This window comes from Branchiostoma lanceolatum, chromosome 4 (genome assembly GCF_035083965.1).
Source record: "Branchiostoma lanceolatum isolate klBraLanc5 chromosome 4, klBraLanc5.hap2, whole genome shotgun sequence".
In the NCBI taxonomy this organism is placed as follows: Eukaryota; Metazoa; Chordata; class Leptocardii; order Amphioxiformes; family Branchiostomatidae; genus Branchiostoma; species Branchiostoma lanceolatum.
In genome coordinates, this window is record NC_089725.1 from 32419956 (window position 1) to 32442057 (window position 22102).

The window sequence follows — 22102 nt, forward strand, 5'->3', positions numbered from 1 at the left end:
TGAAGGTGTTGTGTTCCTGAACAGCAGAGTTTGGGCTTGTGATGCATCATGTCGTACTGGTGCAGGGATCCTGGATGGATGAAGGTGTTGTGTTACTGAACAGCAGAGTTTGGGCTTGTGATGCATGTCGTACTGGTGCAGGGATCCTGGATGGATGAAGGTGTTGTGTTACTGAACAGCAGAGTTTGGGCTTGTGATGCATGTCGTACTGGTGCAGGGATCCTGGATGGATGAAGGTGTTGTGTTCCTGAACAGCAGAGTTTGGGCTTGTGATGTATGTCGTACTGGAGCAGGGATCCCGGATGGATGAAGGTGTTGTGTTCCTGAACAGCAGAGTTTGGGCTTGTGATGCATGTCGTACTGGTGCAGGGGTCCTGGACGGATGAAGGTGTTGCGTTCCTGAACAGCAGAGTTTGGGCTTGTGATGCATCATGTCGTACTGGCGCAGGGATCCTGGATGGATGAAGGTGTTGTGTTCCTGAACTGCAGAGTTTGGGCTTGTGATGCATGTCGTACTGGTGCAGGGATCCTGGATGGATGAAGGTGTTGTGTTACTGAACAGCAGAGTTTGGGCTTGTGATGCATGTCGTACTGGTGCAGGGATCCTGGATGGATGAAGGTGTTGTGTTCCTGAACAGCAGAGTTTGGGCTTGTGATGTATGTCGTACTGGAGCAGGGGTCCTGGATGGATGAAGGTGTTGTGTTCCTGAACAGCAGAGTTTGGGCTTGTGATGCATCATGTCGTACTGGAGCAGGGGTCCTGGATGGATGAAGGTGTTGTGTTACTGAACAGCAGAGTTTGGGCTTGTGATGCATCATGTCGTACTGGTGCAGGGATCCCGGATGGATGAAGGTGTTGTGTTCCTGAACAGCAGAGTTTGGGCTTGTGATGCATGTTGTACTGGAGCAGGGATCCTGGATGGATGAAGGTGTTGTGTTACTGAACAGCAGAGTTTGGGCTTGTGATGCATGTTGTACTGGTGCAGGGATCCTGGATGGATGAAGGTGTTGTGTTCCTGAACTGCAGAGTTTGGGCTTGTGATGCATCATGTCGTACTGGTGCAGGGATCCTGGATGGATGAAGGTGTTGTGTTCCTGAACAGCAGAGTTTGGGCTTGTGATGCATCATGTCGAACTGGTGCAGGGATCCTGGATGGATGAAGCTGTTGTGTTCCTGAACTGCAGAGTTTGGGCTTGTGATGCATGTCGTACTGGAGCAGGGATCCCGGATGGATGAAGGTGTTGGGTTCCTGAACAGCAGAGTTTGGGCTTGTGATGCATGTCGTACTGGTGCAGGGATCCTGGATGGATGAAAGTGTTGTGTTCCTGAACTGCAGAGTTTGGGCTTGTGATGCATCATGTCGTACTGGTGCAGGTATCCTGGATGGATGAAGGTGTTGTGTTCCTGAACTGCAGAGTTCGGGCTTGTGATGCATCATGTCGTACTGGTGCAGGGATCCTGGATGGATGAAGGTGTTGTGTTCCTGAACTGCAGAGTTTGGGCTTGTGATGCATCATGTCGTACTGGTGCAGGTATCCTGGATGGATGAAGGTGTTGTGTTCCTGAACTGCAGAGTTCGGGCTTGTGATGCATCATGTCGTACTGGTGCAGGGATCCTGGATGGATGAAGGTGTTGTGTTCCTGAACTGCAGAGTTTGGGCTTGTGATGCATCATGTCGTACTGGTGCAGGGATCCTGGATGGATGAAGGTGTTGTGTTCCTGAACAGCAGAGTTTGGGCTTGTGATGCATGTCGTACTGGTGCAGGGGTCCTGGATGGATGAAGGTGTTGTGTTACTGAACAGCAGAGTTTGGGCTTGTGATGCATCATGTCGAACTGGTGCAGGGATCCTGGATGGATGAAGGTGTTGTGTTCCTGAACAGCAGAGTTTGGGCTTGTGATGCATCATGTCGTACTGGTGCAGGGGTCCTGGATGGATGAAGGTGTTGTGTTCCTGAACAGCAGAGTTTGGGCTTGTGATGCATGTCGTACTGGTGCAGGTATCCTGGATGGATGAAGGTGTTGTGCTCCTGAACTGCAGAGTTTGGGCTTGTGATGCATCATGTCGTACTGGTGCAGGGATCCTGGATGGATGAAGGTGTTGTGTTCCTGAACAGCAGAGTTTGGGCTTGTGATGCATGTCGTACTGGTGCAGGGGTCCTGGATGGATGAAGGTGTTGTGCTCCTGAACAGCAGAGTTTGGGCTTGTGATGCATGTCGTACTGGAGCAGGGGTCCTGGATGGATGAAGGTGTTGGGTTCCTGAACAGCAGAGTTTGGGCTTGTGATGCATGTCGTACTGGTGCAGGGATCCTGGATGGATGAAAGTGTTGTGTTCCTGAACTGCAGAGTTTGGGCTTGTGATGCATCATGTCGTACTGGTGCAGGGATCCTGGATGGATGAAGGTGTTGTGTTCCTGAACTGCAGAGTTCGGGCTTGTGATGCATCATGTCGTACTGGTGCAGGGATCCTGGATGGATGAAGGTGTTGTGTTCCTGAACTGCAGAGTTTGGGCTTGTGATGCATCATGTCGTACTGGTGCAGGGATCCTGGATGGATGAAGGTGTTGTGTTCCTGAACAGCAGAGTTTGGGCTTGTGATGCATGTCGTACTGGTGCAGGGGTCCTGGATGGATGAAGGTGTTGTGCTCCTGAACAGCAGAGTTTGGGCTTGTGATGCATGTCGTACTGGAGCAGGGGTCCTGGATGGATGAAGGTGTTGGGTTCCTGAACAGCAGAGTTTGGGCTTGTGATGCATGTCGTACTGGAGCAGGGATCCTGGATGGATGAAGGTGTTGTGTTCCTGAACTGCAGAGTTCGGGCTTGTGATGCATCATGTCGTACTGGTGCAGGGATCCTGGATGGATGAAGGTGTTGTGTTCCTGAACTGCAGAGTTTGGGCTTGTGATGCATCATGTCGTACTGGTGCAGGGATCCTGGATGGATGAAGGTGTTGTGTTCCTGAACAGCAGAGTTTGGGCTTGTGATGCATGTCGTACTGGTGCAGGGGTCCTGGATGGATGAAGGTGTTGTGCTCCTGAACTGCAGAGTTTGGGCTTGTGATGCATCATGTCGTACTGGTGCAGGGATCCTGGATGGATGAAGGTGTTGTGTTCCTGAACTGCAGAGTTTGGGCTTGTGATGCATCATGTCGTACTGGTGCAGGGATCCTGGATGGATGAAGGTGTTGTGTTCCTGAACAGCAGAGTTTGGGCTTGTGATGCATGTCGTACTGGTGCAGGGGTCCTGGATGGTTGAAGGTGTTGTGCTCCTGAACAGCAGAGTTTGGGCTTGTGATGCATGTCGTACTGGAGCAGGGGTCCTGGATGGATGAAGGTGTTGGGTTCCTGAACAGCAGAGTTTGGGCTTGTGATGCATCATGTCGTACTGGAGCAGGGATCCTGGATGGATGAAGGTGTTGTGTTCCTGAACAGCAGAGTTTGGGCTTGTGATGCATGTCGTACTGGTGCAGGGATCCTGGATGGATGAAGGTGTTGTGTTCCTGAACAGCAGAGTTTGGGCTTGTGATGCATCATGTCGAACTGGAGCAGGGATCCTGGACGGATGAAGGTGTTGTGTTCCTGAACAGCAGAGTTTGGGCTTGTGATGCATCATGTCGTACTGGAGCAGGGATCCTGGATGGATGAAGGTGTTGTGTTACTGAACAGCAGAGTTTGGGCTTGTGATGCATCATGTCGAACTGGAGCAGGGATCCTGGACGGATGAAGGTGTTGTGTTCCTGAACAGCAGAGTTTGGGCTTGTGATGCATCATGTCGTACTGGAGCAGGGATCCTGGATGGATGAAGGTGTTGTGTTACTGAACAGCAGAGTTTGGGCTTGTGATGCATCATGTCGTACTGGTGCAGGGATCCTGGATGGATGAAGGTGTTGTGTTCCTGAACAGCAGAGTTTGGGCTTGTGATGCATGTTGTACTGGAGCAGGGATCCTGGATGGATGAAGGTGTTGTGTTACTGAACAGCAGAGTTTGGGCTTGTGATGCATCATGTCGAACTGGAGCAGGGATCCTGGACGGATGAAGGTGTTGTGTTCCTGAACAGCAGAGTTTGGGCTTGTGATGCATCATGTCGTACTGGAGCAGGGGTCCTGGATGGATGAAGGTGTTGGGTTCCTGAACTGCAGAGTTTGGGCTTGTGATGCATGTCGTACTGGTGCAGGGGTCCTGGATGGATGAAGGTGTTGGGTTCCTGAACTGCAGAGTTTGGGCTTGTGATGCATGTCGTACTGGTGCAGGGGTCCTGGATGGATGAAGGTGTTGTGTTCCTGAACAGCAGAGTTTGGGCTTGCGATGCATGTCGTACTGGTGCAGGGATCCTGGACGGATGAAGGTGTTGTGTTCCTGAACTGCAGAGTTTGGGCTTGTGATGCATCATGTCGAACTGGTGCAGGGATCCTGGATGGATGAAGGTGTTGTGTTACTGAACAGCAGAGTTTGGGCTTGTGATGCATCATGTCGTACTGGAGCAGGGATCCTGGACGGATGAAGGTGTTGTGTTCCTGAACAGCAGAGTTTGGGCTTGTGATGCATCATGTCGTACTGGTGCAGGGATCCTGGATGGATGAAGGTGTTGTGTTACTGAACTGCAGAGTTTGGGCTTGTGATGCATGTCGTACTGGTGCAGGGATCCTGGATGGATGAAGGTGTTGTGTTCCTGAACAGCAGAGTTTGGGCTTGTGATGCATGTCGTACTGGAGCAGGGATCCTGGATGGATGAAGGTGTTGTGTTCCTGAACAGCAGAGTTTGGGCTTGTGATGTATGTCGTACTGGAGCAGGGGTCCTGGATGGAAGAAGGTGTTGTGTTCCTGAACAGCAGAGTTAAATGGGCTTGTGATGTATGTCGTACTGGAGCAGGGATCCCGGATGGATGAAGGTGTTGTGTTCCTGAACAGCAGAGTTTGGGCTTGTGATGCATGTCGTACTGGTGCAGGGATCCCGGATGGATGAAGGTGTTGTGTTCCTGAACAGCAGAGTTTGGGCTTGTGATGCATCATGTCGTACTGGTGCAGGGATCCTGGATGGATGAAGGTGTTGTGTTCCTGAACAGCAGAGTTTGGGCTTGTGATGCATGTTGTACTGGAGCAGGGATCCTGGATGGATGAAGGTGTTGTGTTACTGAACAGCAGAGTTTGGGCTTGTGATGCATCATGTCGTACTGGTGCAGGTATCCTGGATGGATGAAGGTGTTGTGTTCCTGAACAGCAGAGTTTGGGCTTGTGATGCATCATGTCGTACTGGTGCAGGGATCCTGGATGGATGAAGGTGTTGTGTTCCTGAACAGCAGAGTTTGGGCTTGTGATGCATGTTGTACTGGTGCAGGGGTCCTGGATGGATGAAGGTGTTGTGTTCCTGAACAGCAGAGTTTGGGCTTGTGATGCATCATGTCGTACTGGAGCAGGGATCCTGGATGGATGAAGGTGTTGTGTTCCTGAACTGCAGAGTTTGGGCTTGTGATGCATGTTGTACTGGAGCAGGGATCCTGGATGGATGAAGGTGTTGTGTTCCTGAACAGCAGAGTTTGGGCTTGTGATGTATGTCGTACTGGAGCAGGGATCCCGGATGGATGAAGGTGTTGTGTTCCTGAACAGCAGAGTTTGGGCTTGTGATGCATGTCGTACTGGAGCAGGGATCCTGGATGGATGAAGGTGTTGTGTTCCTGAACAGCAGAGTTTGGGCTTGTGATGCATCATGTCGTACTGGTGCAGGGATCCTGGATGGATGAAGGTGTTGTGTTCCTGAACAGCAGAGTTTGGGCTTGTGATGCATCATGTCGTACTGGAGCAGGGATCCTGGATGGATGAAGGTGTTGTGTTACTGAACAGCAGAGTTTGGGCTTGTGATGCATCATGTCGTACTGGTGCAGGGATCCTGGATGGATGAAGGTGTTGTGTTCCTGAACTGCAGAGTTTGGGCTTGTGATGCATCATGTCGTACTGGTGCAGGGATCCTGGATGGATGAAGGTGTTGTGTTACTGAACAGCAGAGTTTGGGCTTGTGATGCATCATGTCGTACTGGTGCAGGGATCCTGGATGGATGAAGGTGTTGTGTTCCTGAACTGCAGAGTTTGGGCTTGTGATGCATCATGTCGTACTGGTGCAGGGATCCTGGATGGATGAAGGTGTTGTGTTCCTGAACTGCAGAGTTTGGGCTTGTGATGCATCATGTCGTACTGGTGCAGGGATCCTGGATGGATGAAGGTGTTGTGTTCCTGAACTGCAGAGTTTGGGCTTGTGATGCATCATGTCGTACTGGTGCAGGGATCCTGGATGGATGAAGGTGTTGTGTTACTGAACAGCAGAGTTTGGGCTTGTGATGCATCATGTCGTACTGGTGCAGGGATCCTGGATGGATGAAGGTGTTGTGTTCCTGAACTGCAGAGTTTGGGCTTGTGATGCATCATGTCGTACTGGTGCAGGGATCCTGGATGGATGAAGGTGTTGTGTTCCTGAACAGCAGAGTTTGGGCTTGTGATGCATCATGTCGTACTGGAGCAGGGATCCTGGATGGATGAAGGTGTTGTGTTACTGAACAGCAGAGTTTGGGCTTGTGATGCATCATGTCGTACTGGAGCAGGGATCCCGGATGGATGAGGGTGTTGTGTTCCTGAACTGCAGAGTTTGGGCTTGTGATGCATGTCGTACTGGTGCAGGGATCCTGGATGGATGAAGGTGTTGTGTTCCTGAACAGCAGAGTTTGGGCTTGTGATGCATCATGTCGTACTGGTGCAGGGATCCTGGATGGATGAAGGTGTTGTGTTCCTGAACAGCAGAGTTTGGGCTTGTGATGCATCATGTCGTACTGGAGCAGGGATCCTGGATGGATGAAGGTGTTGTGTTACTGAACAGCAGAGTTTGGGCTTGTGATGCATCATGTCGTACTGGTGCAGGGATCCTGGATGGATGAAGGTGTTGTGTTCCTGAACTGCAGAGTTTGGGCTTGTGATGCATCATGTCGTACTGGTGCAGGGATCCTGGATGGATGAAGGTGTTGTGTTACTGAACAGCAGAGTTTGGGCTTGTGATGCATCATGTCGTACTGGTGCAGGGATCCTGGATGGATGAAGGTGTTGTGTTACTGAACAGCAGAGTTTGGGCTTGTGATGCATGTTGTACTGGAGCAGGGATCCTGGATGGATGAAGGTGTTGTGTTCCTGAACTGCAGAGTTTGGGCTTGTGATGCATCATGTCGTACTGGAGCAGGGGTCCTGGATGGATGAAGGTGTTGGGTTCCTGAACTGCAGAGTTTGGGCTTGTGATGCATGTCGTACTGGTGCAGGGGTCCTGGATGGATGAAGGTGTTGTGTTCCTGAACAGCAGAGTTTGGGCTTGTGATGCATGTCGTACTGGTGCAGGGATCCTGGACGGATGAAGGTGTTGTGTTACTGAACAGCAGAGTTTGGGCTTGTGATGCATGTCGTACTGGAGCAGGGATCCTGGATGGATGAAGGTGTTGTGCTCCTGAACTGCAGAGTTTGGGCTTGTGATGCATCATGTCGTACTGGAGCAGGGGTCCTGGATGGATGAAGGTGTTGTGTTCCTGAACTGCAGAGTTTGGGCTTGTGATGCATCATGTCGTACTGGTGCAGGGGTCCTGGATGGATGAAGGTGTTGTGTTCCTGAACTGCAGAGTTTGGGCTTGTGATGCATGTTGTACTGGTGCAGGGGTCCTGGATGGATGAAGGTGTTGTGTTACTGAACAGCAGAGTTTGGGCTTGTGATGCATGTCGTACTGGAGCAGGGATCCTGGATGGATGAAGGTGTTGTGTTCCTGAACAGCAGAGTTTGGGCTTGTGATGCATGTCGTACTGGTGCAGGGATCCTGGATGGATGAAGGTGTTGTGTTCCTGAACAGCAGAGTTTGGGCTTGTGATGCATGTTGTACTGGAGCAGGGGTCCTGGACGGATGAAGGTGTTGTGTTCCTGAACAGCAGAGTTTGGGCTTGTGATGCATCATGTCGTACTGGTGCAGGGGTCCTGGATGGATGAAGGTGTTGTGTTCCTGAACTGCAGAGTTTGGGCTTGTGATGCATGTTGTACTGGAGCAGGGATCCTGGATGGATGAAGGTGTTGTGTTCCTGAACAGCAGAGTTTGGGCTTGTGATGCATGTCGTACTGGAGCAGGGATCCTGGACGGATGAAGGTGTTGTGTTCCTGAACTGCAGAGTTTGGGCTTGTGATGCATGTTGTACTGGTGCAGGGGTCCTGGATGGATGAAGGTGTTGTGTTCCTGAACTGCAGAGTTTGGGCTTGTGATGCATCATGTCGTACTGGAGCAGGGATCCTGGATGGATGAAGGTGTTGTGTTACTGAACAGCAGAGTTTGGCTTGTGATGCATCATGTCGTACTGGTGCAGGGATCCTGGATGGATGAAGGTGTTGTGTTACTGAACAGCAGAGTTTGGGCTTGTGATGCATGTTGTACTGGTGCAGGGGTCCTGGATGGATGAAGGTGTTGTGTTCCTGAACAGCAGAGTTTGGGCTTGTGATGCATCATGTCGTACTGGTGCAGGGATCCTGGATGGATGAAGGTGTTGTGTTCCTGAACAGCAGAGTTTGGGCTTGTGATGCATCATGTCGTACTGGTGCAGGGATCCTGGATGGATGAAGGTGTTGTGTTCCTTCTCACCCCTGCTCTATCTGTAACCAGCAGATAGCGAGGGGTCAGACTCACTGGGCACTTCTACAGAAGCCAGGGACTAGCTAGCCAGCAACCCTATTCTATGGTCACCAAGATATGGATGTAAAATGTGTTGGCCGACCTTAACAAACTCAACTTGTCTGTGATTCCGGGACCCATTAGGTCATCCAAGACTTACAGAACATTATGAAAGACAGAGACTCTTAGAGAAGTAGAGTAGACTAATAGTCCAGGCAAAGAGCCCAACAGGATAATTATTATGTTTTTCTTCCATCTTTGGACTGAATAACTTCTCAATCACTCACTCACTTTCCAGTGATTGCAAACTTAAAGTGGTGGTTGAACAGAACTCCACATGAGTTTAGCTCATGATTGATTGATAACATTTATAGCTCTGGAATACATTTGTACTATCATGCTTTGACCGTGATGCCTGTTGCTATGAAGATTGTTGGTAAATATATTTTAGAAAATTGAGTCGAACTTTAGTTCAAGAATTTACATGACATGCTCAACATGAAAGTCTTGGAAAACAAAGTTTTTTGTTAATAACCGAGTGTTTTATTCAAGACCATCGTTTCGGTGACCATCTGTCATCTTTCACATGCCAGGCACTTTCAAGGTTCTAAAAAGGAACACTCTCCTGTTGCTTGTGACTTTCTCCAAGTTTGATGTCATTCGGACAGGTATCCAACAAATTAGGCTGTTTTCTTTTCAGTTCATAATTGCCTCATTTGCATAAATTTGCATAAAGAGCCTTGGAACCATGATGTCCCACCTGGACCATAGAACAACATACCTTAAAATGATCAAGGGGCATCAAGCTATCATTCTATGATAGTGGACTAAATATAAAGGGTGGGCTACGTTTGTCAATTTCTATACCTCTTCTGAGAATCTCCTCCTGGACTATTCAGTCAGAATTGCCCTGAGGAAGGTGACAGGCGGTCGCCCTCTTTGTTATCCCTGTGAGCGACTGATTCATGGATGAAAGCGTTGACTGTCCTGTTCCCTCCCCACCAGGCGTCACAGACAGCGACATCAGAGGGACGCCCTCCGCATCCCCCATGCCCCCCCTGGAGGGGCAGGAAGATGGTACGTCCTCACCAGGAACCCCCTGCAGCAGAGTGGACTCTCCCTGTGTGCAGCCAGGCACCAGCACCTCAGGTGAGAAAACACATGCTGGAGATGTTCTTATTGATTGTCGGATAGATCACTCGATCAATTGATTGATTGATTGATTGATACACTCAGGATAGCTAAAAATATATGAATGCATTCCTTGGACTTATTACACTTCGGGGAAGATTGAGGTATATGATTGATAGTTGTTCTTAACCATGAGAAAAAAGGCCAATCCCCCCTGTAGCTTCCCTTCCAACTGCACATTACAAGCAGTTGTATATCCTATGGGGGAAACTGTTCTTTTAAGGTGTGCGGCCTCACCAGTGTGAACCCCCTGGACAGAGATGCTTGGAAGTACAGTGTGAAGACTGCTGCCCACCCCTGTGTCAGGGACCCCAGCAGCAGTATCATGAAATAATGGATACTTCTACTATGCTTTACAACTTTGCTGTTCTGTCAAAAGGAAACCCCCCTGAACAGCAGCCATCTGAGGAGAAGCTGTCTCTGGAACAGCAGCAGACACAAGAACAACAGCAGTCACAGGAGCAACAGCAGTCTAAGGAACAGCAGCTATCACAGGAATAGCAGCTGTCAGAAGAGATAACCCAACTGTTCTATATTCTGCCCCAGGAAACCCCCCAAGCAGAAGCTGTCTGAGCAGCAGCTATCTCTGGTACAGCAGCAATCACAGGAGCAACAGCAGTCTAAGGAACAGCAGCTTTCAGAGAAGGAGATAACCCAATTTTTCTATATTCCACCCCAGGAAACCCCCCTGAGCAGCAGTCTAAGGAACAGCAGCTGGAACAGCAGCAAACACAAGAACAACAGCAGTCTAAGGACCAGCAGCTGTCAGAGGAGGAGGTGATGGGGAAGATCCTGTCGCCCTTCGCGGGGATCGCGCCGGCCCTCGGCCCCGAGCCCACGCCGGAGAGCCTCGGCATCAAGGACTCACTCGACGAGTGTCTGAAGGTTGCCTCGGAGAAAGGTCGGTGTTTCCTGACTGTGGTCTGTTAAACTGTGCTTGCATTATATGAGAGACAAGACGACTAAACGATGCTTAGTTTTTAGGTATTGTTCGGTACTGTTTCTTGATTTGCATAAAAGCTTGAATCTTGAAAAATATTTGTAAATTTTAGATAAGAATAAGTACTTGTTTGTACTTTTGAATAAAGTTTGTCTTTTTGTGTACTAGTCTAAGGATGGAATCTGCCTTGAAATATTGGTTACCAAAAATGTGCAGCCTTATTTATGATACTGTGTGTTGATGTTTGTGTTGTGTAGAGGAAGGTACAGAAGATGAAGATGGGGAGAAAGAGGAGGGAGGAGAGCTGGACCTGACTGGCATTAACGATGAGGAGCTGGACTGGGTTTGTACATTTTGTTATGTAGATCTCATCTATATATATAACTTGCTACACGACATTGGCACAGCATTGCTACTGGTGGAAACATGTAACAATATCCAGAAAATCAATGCATGCTTCTCATTCTACACTGTGCTTTTTGTTCTCTTTGTGTTGAAGATTTTCTAACAGTAACACCTGACAACCAGCTGAAGCATCATAGTTTTTTTATGCCTTTCAGTTCCTTTTGAATGACGAAGAGGTCAGAATAAAAACTGAGATCTGGACTGTGGCCAACGCAGACTATATCCAGAAGATGAAAGGTAAGAAGACTCTAGTCGTCAAGATATGTAGGTTGTGCATAAAGTCACTTATTACAAGGCATCATCGGTAACTGTCTCAGCATGCCCTAAAACATGTTGGCAGCTTAACTGCCCTGACTGTCTTTGATAATGATAATTGAATATCTAGACTTCACCAGAGTAACTATAACCAGATAGGGAGTCATTTGCCAGGGGAGTTTGGCCAACATGGGGTTTCATTTGCCTGCTTCAAAGGAGAAATGTTACCCTTCCCACTACTGACTCTCCTGGCCAATTATTCACCTTATTGCTGCTGAATTCTACTATCCATAACCTCTTACGAAGGCCAGGCGGAGGCTCTGTCTGTACTGTGATCTTGTAAATCCAAGTTAATGCTTTCTGCCACTAACAGTGAAACGTGCTGTTCTACATTCCAGAGAAAGAAGAAAAAGAAGCGTTAGAAAGGGAACAGGGAATTCATAAACCTGAGCAGAAAAAGGTGAGGTTTTGTCTCCCTATACCCTGGGAGCCAGACACCGCATATCGGCGTGCCACCGAGCACTGCACGCACGCCCAAGCTTTCCCGGCCCACCCTCCCGCTACCCCCAAAGACCGCCCCAATCTCCGCTGTAAACCCAAGCACCGCTAGCCGAATACGGAGATTGGGGCGGGGTTGGTCTTCGGGGGCAGCGGGAGGGTGGGCCGGGAAAGCTTGGGCGCGCGTGCAGTGCAAGGTGGCGCGCCGATATACGGTGTCTGGCTCCCAGGGTAGTCTCCCTAAGGTACTGTAATGTGCTGTAAGGCACTGTAATGTGCTGTAAGGCACTGTAAGCTGTGTGCAGGAGACCAAGAGTTTTTAGGCTTCAAAACCTTCATTGTATAGAGATGAAGTCTACTTGAGACTCACCATCTGATCTGAGAATGATAAAAGATGTCGTCGTTTTACAGTAGCATATTGTATAATGTACAACATATGTATGCTATTGTAAGATTTGGCCCTGAGTTGAACCAGAAAGGATACATGTGGTGGGTTCTTTAAGGTGCTCGAGGTGTGGCTCTCCTTAAACACGGGACTTCCAGCTTTACGTCCCATCTTAGAGAACATCCCTAACCATAGCTAGGTACTCATTTTCACCTGACTTGTCTCACAGAATATAGGATTATTACTAAAACACGACACGCTAGTCCTTCACTCCTCTGACCACACTACTGTGTTTTTCCACAGAAAAGAAAGCCGAAGAAAAAACAGCCCATCCAAGCGAGCACCGCAGGGGAGGCCATCGAGAAGATGCTGCAAGAGAAGAAGATCTCGAGCAAGATCAACTACGACGTTCTCCGGGACCTGAACAAGGAGACGGAGACCAAGAAGCCGCTTGATATCATCACGCCGAGCCGACTCACACCCAGCAGACTCCCGCAGCCGCTCATGTCCCCCGCCGTGCCCGCCAGGACGACGCTGAGATTACCCACGGGGGCCAGCAGTAAGAGGTGAGACCTTAGATAACCCACGGGGGGCAGCAGTAAGAGGTGAGACCTTAGATAACCCACGGGGGGCAGCAGTAAGAGGTGAGACCTTAGATAACCCACAGGGGCCAACAGTATAAGAGGTGAGACCTTAGATAACCCACGGGGGCCAGCAGTAAGAGGTGAGACCTTAGATAATCCACGGGGGGCAGCAGTAAGAGGTGAGACCTTAGATAACCAACGGGGGGCAGCAGTAAGAGGTGAGACCTTAGATAAACCACGGGGAGCAGCAGTAAGAGGTGAGACCTTAGATAACCCACGGGGGCCGGCAGTAAGAGGTGAGAACTTAGATAACCCACGGGGAGCAGCAGTAAGAGGTGAGACCTTAGATAACCCACGGGGGCCAGCAGTAAGAGGTGAGAACTTAGATAACCCACGGGGGGCAGCAGTAAGAGGTGAGACCTTAGATAACCCACGGGGGGCAGCAGTAAGAGGTGAGACCTTAGATAACCCACGGGGGGCAGCAGTAAGAGGTGAGACCTTAGATAACCCACGGGGAGCAGCAGTAAGAGGTGAGACCTTAGATAACCCACGGGGGCCAGCAGTAAGAGGTGAGACCTTAGATAACCCACGGGGGGCAGCAGTAAGAGGTGAGACCTTAGATAACCCACGGGGAGCAGCAGTAAGAGGTGAGACCTTAGATAACCCACGGGGGCCAGCAGTAAGAGGTGAGAACTTAGATAACCCACGGGGGGCAGCAGTAAGAGGTGAGACCTTAGATAACCCACGGGGAGCAGCAGTAAGAGGTGAGACCTTAGATAACCCACGGGGAGCAGCAGTAAGAGGTGAGACCTTAGATAACCCACAGGGAGCAGCAGTAAGAGGTGAGACCTTAGATAACCCACGGGGGGCAGCAGTAAGAGGTGAGAACTTAGATAACCCACGGGGAGCAGCAGTAAGAGGTGAGACCTTAGATTACCCACGGGGGGCAGCAGTAAGAGGTGAGACCTTAGATAACCCACGGGGAGCAGCAGTAAGAGGTGAGAACTTAGATAACCCACAGGGAGCAGCAGTAAGAGGTGAGAACTTAGATAACCCACGGGGGGCAGCAGTAAGAGGTGAGACCTTAGATAACCCTTGGTAAGAGTAATACTAATAGGTGAGAACACACAATCTGCAGCCACACCAATTTATTTGCTGGGTTCTCAGGCATTTTAAAACTCCAGCAAAATGGCAATATGGAAACAGAAGGCTGGGAGGAAACTTGAAGGCTGGCAGGAGTACATTCACTATATTCACATTTAGTGTTGTGTTCTTTTACAAGTGTTATGGTAATTTTGCTCATCTGTCCACCTAGAGTTGACCTGTATGCCATTTCATGAATGATTCTGTAAGGGTTTGCATGGTTTAGCTAGTTTGTCGGCTCTGTGTTCAAATATGTAACATGACTTTTTGTTGTCCTCTTTCGACAGACCTCACCTGAAAGTTGAGGAAACAGGAGAGGTGAGACTTTTTTTAGTTGGAATATTTTTCTAAGTGCATGCTGTTACACCAGATTAGTTGACAGGTTTTCAAGGTACTATAGACCGATCCTGACTGCCCATCACAATTAGCAGTTCAACCAATGAGGGAGTGACTGCATGCTCGTCAAGTTTTTTGTTTTGGATTTCAACGTTTTGACGGAGGTGGGCGGGGCTATGGGATCGGTCTATTAGTCTGTTTGTATAGCTGATATCGTTGTTATGACACTCCTGTGTTGTCCTTTGTTTATGTTTGTTTGTTTGTTTGTTTGTTTGTTTAGAAACCTGTTGTTAAGAGACCAAAGCTGGAGGGTTCGGAGGTGGTGGTGGAGACGGGACCAGTGGAGTACGCGAAGGTGGAACCAGGTACGAACTCATAAACAAAAACAGATAAACAATCTAGGTACGTCATTATAAACAAACACAAGTAAACAATCCAGGTATGTCCTCACAAACACATACAAACAACCCAGGTATGTCCTAATGAACAAATACAAGTAAACAACCTAGATATGTCCTTATAAATGCAAATAAACAATCCAGGGGTGCCCATCTTTAGATGGCCGTTGAACAGCAGATACATGAACATGAACAATTTAGCCATCTGTTGAGGATCAGCAGAGGGTTAAAGATGTCAGTTTTAGTAGGAATCAGCAGGTTGAGGGTTAAATATGTGATGTATCATATTACAGGTACCGCGGACCATGAGGAGGAAGCTGAGGAGGATTACTATGAGGAGGATGAACCAATCAGTGCAGCTCAGCTCATGGGGAGAACAGGTGGGTACTTATTCCATTCTCCTATTGGCTAGTCAATGAACCAATCAATGCAGCTCAGCTCATGGGGAGAACAGGTCTGTACCTTTGCCATGCTCCTATTGGCTAGTCAATGAACCAATCAGTGCAGCTCAGCTCATGGGGAGAACAGGTGGGTACTTATTCCATGCTCCTATTGGCTAGTCAATGAACCAATCAGTGCAGCTCAGCTCATGGGGAGAACAGGTCTGTACATATTCCATGCTCCTATTGGCTAGTCAATGAACCAATCAGTGCAGCTCAGCTCATGGGGAGAACAGGTCTGTACCTTTGCCATGCTCCTATTGGCTAGTCAATGAACCAATCAGTGCAGCTCAGCTCATGGGGAGAACTGGTGGGTACTTATTCCATGCTCCTATTGGCTAGTCAATGAACCTATCAGTGCAGCTCAGCTCATGGGGAGAACTGGTGGGTACACTGTTTATACTGCAAACTTCCCTTGTCGACATAGTCTGTTACAAACTACATGGACACACCATGTCCTCACATGGCGTGTCTCTGGAGGTAGTTTGTTACAGCACTGTAGTGTTCCTATGTGTATTGTTTGGCTGGTTCCCTTCACAAACATGCGTGAGGCTGAGCATACATATTCACCTTGCATATTCACCTTGCATCAGCCGGTAGGTACCCTTGTCGGGTAATGAGGCTGGTAGATTCGATATGTAGATGGCGCAGGGTATAAGCTTCCTTCCTTCCTTCATTCCTTCCTTCCTTCCTTCTTTCCTTCCTTCCTTCCTTCCTTCCTTCCTTCTTTCCGTCCTATTAAAGCGTCCTTATACATAAGCTGGAGAATTAAGACTTTCCTGTTATGAAGTACACTTAACTTGATTCAAAGTGCACCAGAATGACTTGGATTATAGCCTTTGATTACTATATCTTGTATAATCCACCAAATGATGTTTTAGTGCTTACTTCTCTGGTCTTACACATGGGGACATCACTAAATACTTTATAAACGTCTTGTTGCAGAAGTCGACCATGAGGACTATGATGACGGCTACGACATGGACGACTATGATTGACAGCTGTCAGCACCAAGAGGAGGGACCAATCAGCACATTCCTCCTCATACAGTAGTAGTTAACGAGGACTGGAATATCTTTTTTTGCCGTCAAACCTGCCCAAGAAGACCGCTCAGGGGACCAATGAAATCTGGTCTATGTGGACAGTTGGTCACTATATAGACAGAATTCTTAATGCTTTTGTCAAAAATTATTTTAATTAATTTTATTATGTCAATGGGAAAAATTAAGGAATCGCCAAAAAGTGGCCATATTAGCCAGGTGGTCCTTATGTAGAGGTGATCACATTGGCCAGATGGTCCTTATGTAGAGGTGGTCAGGTTGTACAGGTTTGACTGTATCTATTCTCACCACAGTTCAGTCAAAATCTGATGTTTGAAAGAGCGAAGTGTACAAATGAATTTATTTATTCTTAAAGATGTGACGTGTGTTGTTCCATACAGTTAAGGACGTACAGTTGAAATACCCCCAGATTTCGATAGAGTCAACATTTCAGCATTAGTTGTAGAAGTAACCTTTTATTACCACAGTAAAGAGGAACAGAACATTACAGTAGGGGCAAATAAACATTTCTGCTGTCTGAATACCTAAAACTTCTCACAACAGTTCAAGGAACTACACTATAGGGGGAAGAAGGCAATTGGATAAATACAAAAAATGTACCCATGCCTCTACCTTACTAGCCTGAGTACCAACCTCCGTAGCGACCGCTGGCTCAAAAGAATTCGCTTGCTAACCACGGAGTCTGACCCTGCGCGTATCCGTCACGGCTGTCTCATTATCACGTAATGAGGGGAATTCGAGCTGCGTTCGGTGCCATTTTTCGTTCCAAGGTGTCTCTATTGCCCTGTTCGGGTCCAGTTTTGAAAGAATCGCCATGGCAACAGTTCTTAGAACCTACCCGTTACGAAGAACAGTGTGGCATGGGGAGGAGCTTAGACGAATGGGGCCAATCAGCAAGCTCGTTCAAAATCAAAACGAATATCTGACTAACAGCCGTGACGGATATGCGCAGGGTCAGACTCCGTGGTTAGCAAGCGAATTCTTTTGAGCCAGCGGTCACTACGGAGGTTGGTACTCAGGCTACTACCTTACAAACCTGTAGTATCAAACATATCATTGCTTTGTGAATGACGGCTCAGCCCAGTGAATTCTCTCTTGTATTGCCCTTATGATATCGACTTATGAATATAACTTATTCTAAGGCAAGTGTTCCAAATGTGTCCACACACAATGTTGCATATGTGCAGAGGTTGAGAACTGTGTTGTAACGTTGGGTCAAGAGCTATGTTCCCTTATGTTTGGTCTGTTTGTGTCAGAGCTGATTCCAAACCGTTGTAGAGATTTTAAATAAAAGTTTTGTTCTGCATTTTCAAAAGAAACGCTCAGGATGTGTTTTTAAGTCTTTACTTTTCAGTTTAGAGATTGAGAGAACCGGTAGAGATTCTGGGGAAATGTTTTCAAATCTTTTCTTTGGTGATGATTTTATCTACTATACCTCAAAGTTACACTCCTACTGAACCTCCTTACTTTTCTGTTCGTTTCTACTACACACTACAATAAAAAAGGATATAAATAACACAACTTGTTAGAGTACTTTTTGTGTTCCTTTGTCTTATACTAATCTTCTCAATGTAACTTAAACAAAACCTCGAGAAGCAATTTTTTAACCGAACGTTTCGTTATCTACTGTCGCCTCTTCCTTGCCCTGCTCCCTTCTGCAGTCTTTTCTGTCTCCGATGCCCTTTTTCGTAAACCCGTTTCCTTCTCACTCTCGCCTGCTGTGTGCCAGTCTGTTCCGTCACAGACAGCGTTGCACCACGGCACGATGGCAAAGCAGATTTCCTCACAAACGTCGCCTGCCACACGACCGGGAACTTTGATCCCATGGTCCCCTCCCTCCACCCATCGTATTTTCGCCGTCTCTCCCATGGGTCTGACGTGTTCCCTGAAAAACATCCGGACAACGTTACTCATTAGTTTTTCGAACCTTTGTTTATTCACTACCGGTAGGCATGAAAGGGGAACCTACCTACCTGTCTACAAAATATTCCAGTATTCCGACTGTTGGACCACATTTACTTTGAAATCACATGCAAATAGAAAAATTTAAAGAAACCTTGCTACAGAAACAGTGAAAAGAAATTGCTACTTAGTATATCTGTCAGGGGGGGTGCTGTTAAATTATGGCAACTTTAGCAGGCTTACCAGTTGGGTTTTTTTGTACCAATATTTCTGATTGTATGTCAGTTCTCATTGTACTCTTGAGAACCAGAAAACAAGAAACTGTGTAAAATGAGAACCAGCACGGTATCCAGCTTTAAATTTTTTTCTGTCCACTCAATGCTTGGGAGCCCATGTTCTTGATCTTCACTATTAAATCTATCATTTTATGCCTACGAAAATACAGTTTCATCAATTTCATGTCATGAGGTTCAGATTTTTTATACGGACGGGATGAAATTTGTGTTCATCCCAACAAGAAAATTTCCAGGACAGAAGGATGGGTCCTGCAGACAGTCCTGATGATCAGAAAACAGCTTATAATAAGCACAAACAAACTGGTGAGCCTGCTAAGGGGACTACCAAACCCACCTGAGGGACCCAGCTGGGCACATGGGGTCGTTGGTGCCGCTGATGAACAGGGTTGGCACCCTGAGTCTGAAGACGTCTGTGCGGAGCTTGTCGGGCTGGCCGGGGGGGTGGAGGGGGTACGACAGGCAGATCACCCCCTTCACAAACCCGGAGGTGTCCGCAAGCGCAACACCTGGGGGGGGGGGAGGAAGTGAAAGTGATCTCAAACAAGTGTAGCTCAATGAATGCAGTGAACGGATGAGCTAATCTTCCATAGTCATGACAGAGCAGACGTTATGTGCAGTATTTACTGGATCATTGCATCTGGGAAAAATTATTCCTTCTCTTTATACTTTTTGTACAATGAACAGTGGACCACGGCCTTGAATCTAGTTTCAAAAATAGTTTTGTAGGGTGGAATTCATCTTGGAAGCAATGGTGCTGTTTGACGAACACACACACATACCTGCAGCTGCCCTGGAGCCCATGGAACGACCTGTGAAATAAGGAGGAACTGTCATTAAAGGTTTGTCCATAATGCTGTGCCTGAAAAAAATTTGCATCAAAAACCAAAAAGGCTGCATCAGCAGAAATTTAGGACAATTACAAGTCATTAACAAGGTTAATGAGCAAAGAAAAAATATGAAGTTAAGAAACCTGATAACCAACCTCCAACGAAACAACCCTGCAGTGTAGGGGCGATCTCCTTTCGTAGATAGTCCTGAAAGATGACAATGACACGTCAAAAGACAGCAAAAACCTCCTTTACACTCCTACCACAAAATGAAATCCCCACAAAAATAGATGAATTTGTAGTGTACAAATGTACTTGTAAGCTGCAGTTATCAGGAACACTGCTAGGTGGAGTCCCACACCTTGCAGAGGTAAGTAACCCTTCATAAATCATTGGAATTAGACTTTCTAATCTGCAGGTGACACTAAACTAGATATGCAATTGTCAGGTATCCAAACCTATGATAGCTGCCCAGTCTCTTCACAATACTGTTAATAGGAACCACTGTAAAAACCCAAAGGGGCGAGTACGCCGCTCCCGGGATTCGAACTCACGCCAATCCAATCCGCACGGCTTGGGAATTCAACGGGCTAACCACTAGGCTAAAAGGAGCGGACCAGTTAGACTGGTCAGTTAGTGGAGTTTGATCCCCTGTGATCTGGGCTGCCGGTTTCGGCGTGGCTTCGAATCTCAGTTTGGATCACTTGTTTCTACTCGCTCTTTTGATTTGTTTCACTGGTTCCCACACCGGCCCTGTGAGTAACGATCAGATCACACAGGGATGTCGTACTCGGAGACTCGGGACGAGTCTAAAAAGAAAAGGGGGAGTAGTGTAACAGTGGAGGTTCAAGCGCCTCCAACTGACCAGTCTAACTGGTCTAGACCTTATAGCCTGGTGGTTAAGGCGTGCGTGCCTGTTGCTTTATTCACCAGGCTAGATATACAGACCGGCACCCACCATGGCAGCAGTGAAGGCCCTGATCCTGTAGCCGATGTTCAGCGCCTTACAGGTGAACCTGAGGCACAGGTAACCCGCACGTGCCAACACCTGGGCCACGCCCTGCAGGTGCGCATGGTCCAGGTCTCCCCCTGCTCCGTGGGTGAGGACCACACCATACCTGGGAGGCCCCCTGCTGGGTAGGGTCAGTACTGCAGGGAGGTGCTTCTTGTCGAATGGGATTTGAAGCTGAAAGTACATTGAAAACCAGCGTTATCCATCATTGTTTTTATCTACGTGTATATATCTATTGCTCCATTGTAACATTGCAAGAATGTTGCTATGTTGCTATCACAACACGAAAGCCAGTCCAGCATAAAGGGTGGTAAATGGTAACAGTTATACAAGTGACACAGTGACGGGTAGCCGTGGCGACTAACGAAGGGAGCTTTTTCTTGATATTACATATACTATCCCTTTTAATATGCAATATGAAGAAAAAACTCCCTTCGTTAGTCACCACGGCTAAGTGACGGGCACACTTATGGATTTTGAAAAAATGAGAAGTTTTCTAATAGACATTCAAACATTATTTTGGGACTTATGGATTTTGAGAAAATAAGAAGTTTTCTAATAGACATTTAAACATTATTTTGGGACGTAGATAACACGTCTCTGTTCCATTATATGTCCCTGACTAGCACTGGGTCTATCGTGCTCTTTATTGACAACAAAGCAGGAACGTTACAATGTCGGCCAGCCTCTGCGCGAATCCCTGAATCGCCATGATGATAAGAGTAGAGTAGAGTAGAGTAGAGTAGAGTAGAGTAGTGTAGAGTAGAGTAGAGTAGAGTAGAGTAGAGTAGAGTAGAGTAGTGTAGAGTAGAGTAGAGTAGAGTAGAGTAGTGTAGAGTAGAGTAGAGAAGAGTAGAGTAGAGTAGAGTAGTGTAGAGTAGAGTAGAGTAGTGTAGAGTAGAGTAGAGTAGAGTAGAGTAGAGTAGAGTAGTGTAGAGTAGAGTAGAGTAGAGTAGAGTAGAGTAGTGTAGAGTAGAGTAGAGTAGAGTAGAGTAGAGTAGAGTAGAGTAGTGTAGAGTAGAGTAGAGTAGAGTAGTGTAGAGTAGAGTAGAGTAGAGTAGAGTAGTGTAGAGTAGAGTAGAGTAGAGTAGAGTAGTGTAGAGTAGAGTAGAGTAGAGTAGAGTAGAGTAGAGTAGAGTAGAGTAGAGTAGAGTAGAGTAGAATTTCCAGTTTGAAGATGAACGTTTAATACCTCCTCAGGCTCACACAGCTCCCCTGAGCCGGCCATGCCAAATGTACCCATCAGGTCGAAGTCCTCCCTGCGGTCGTCCTGCCGGCAGAACTCCCTCAGCAGACTGGCGACGTCCGCCGAGTCCCTCAGCACCAGGAGCCGCTCGCCCGCCGGCCGCGTGTACACCAGCACGGGCAGGCCCGAGTCTTCCGCGAACAGGCAGGCGTTGAAGAACTCACGGCCTGCCCAGGCGATGTAAAAACCAGAGAAAATTTCGTAGGCGAAGTCGTAGTCTAGCCAACCAGAAGGAGCTTCTTTGTCGGCAGTATAAACGTTACGTGCATCTGGAAGTTGAAGCTCTTGCAGGACTCTCTGCAGCGCCTCGAGCTTTCTCCTCTCGGCGTCGCTATCCGTGCGAACCCTCAGCGTATTGAGCTTTTTCAAAGTTTCGTCTGCACCAAGGGGCTGTAGTGACATCCGCAGCCTTGGATGTATGTCGTTAGCTGCCGCTGGGACGTTGCTTCGCTCCTCATAAACCGCGTCGGTATCCTCACCAGATCTAGACGCCATTTTAACTCGAGTT

The 22102-nt window shown here is 47.8% G+C and overlaps 2 protein-coding genes across 2 annotated transcripts in view; one reads left to right on the forward strand and one right to left on the reverse strand.

Moving 5' to 3' along the window:
• The window catches only part of LOC136432083 (transcription factor IIIB 90 kDa subunit-like), a 58179-nt gene extending 41628 nt beyond the window's left edge, over positions 1-16551 (forward strand). Inside the window, exons 11-20 of the mRNA XM_066423103.1 lie at positions 9681-9824; positions 10546-10767; positions 11064-11149; positions 11367-11448; positions 11865-11926; positions 12653-12915; positions 14364-14394; positions 14693-14777; positions 15104-15190; positions 16196-16551. Coding sequence (XP_066279200.1) covers positions 9681-9824; positions 10546-10767; positions 11064-11149; positions 11367-11448; positions 11865-11926; positions 12653-12915; positions 14364-14394; positions 14693-14777; positions 15104-15190; positions 16196-16248 — 1115 coding nt within the window. The 3' untranslated portion in view covers positions 16249-16551. The remainder of the gene's footprint in view (positions 1-9680; positions 9825-10545; positions 10768-11063; positions 11150-11366; positions 11449-11864; positions 11927-12652; positions 12916-14363; positions 14395-14692; positions 14778-15103; positions 15191-16195) is intronic.
• A 194-nt stretch (positions 16552-16745) lies between these two features.
• LOC136434068 (uncharacterized) lies at positions 16746-22094 on the reverse strand. The gene is made up of 7 exons (XM_066426754.1): positions 21541-22094; positions 20295-20522; positions 19492-19543; positions 19289-19318; positions 18844-19015; positions 17339-18196; positions 16746-16923 (listed from the first exon to the last, which is right to left on the reverse strand). Exons 1-6 carry the CDS (start codon positions 22087-22089, stop codon positions 17935-17937), a joined length of 1293 nt encoding a protein of 430 aa, XP_066282851.1. The 5' UTR covers positions 22090-22094; the 3' UTR covers positions 16746-16923; positions 17339-17934.
• Between the last annotated feature and the right edge of the window lie 8 nt (positions 22095-22102).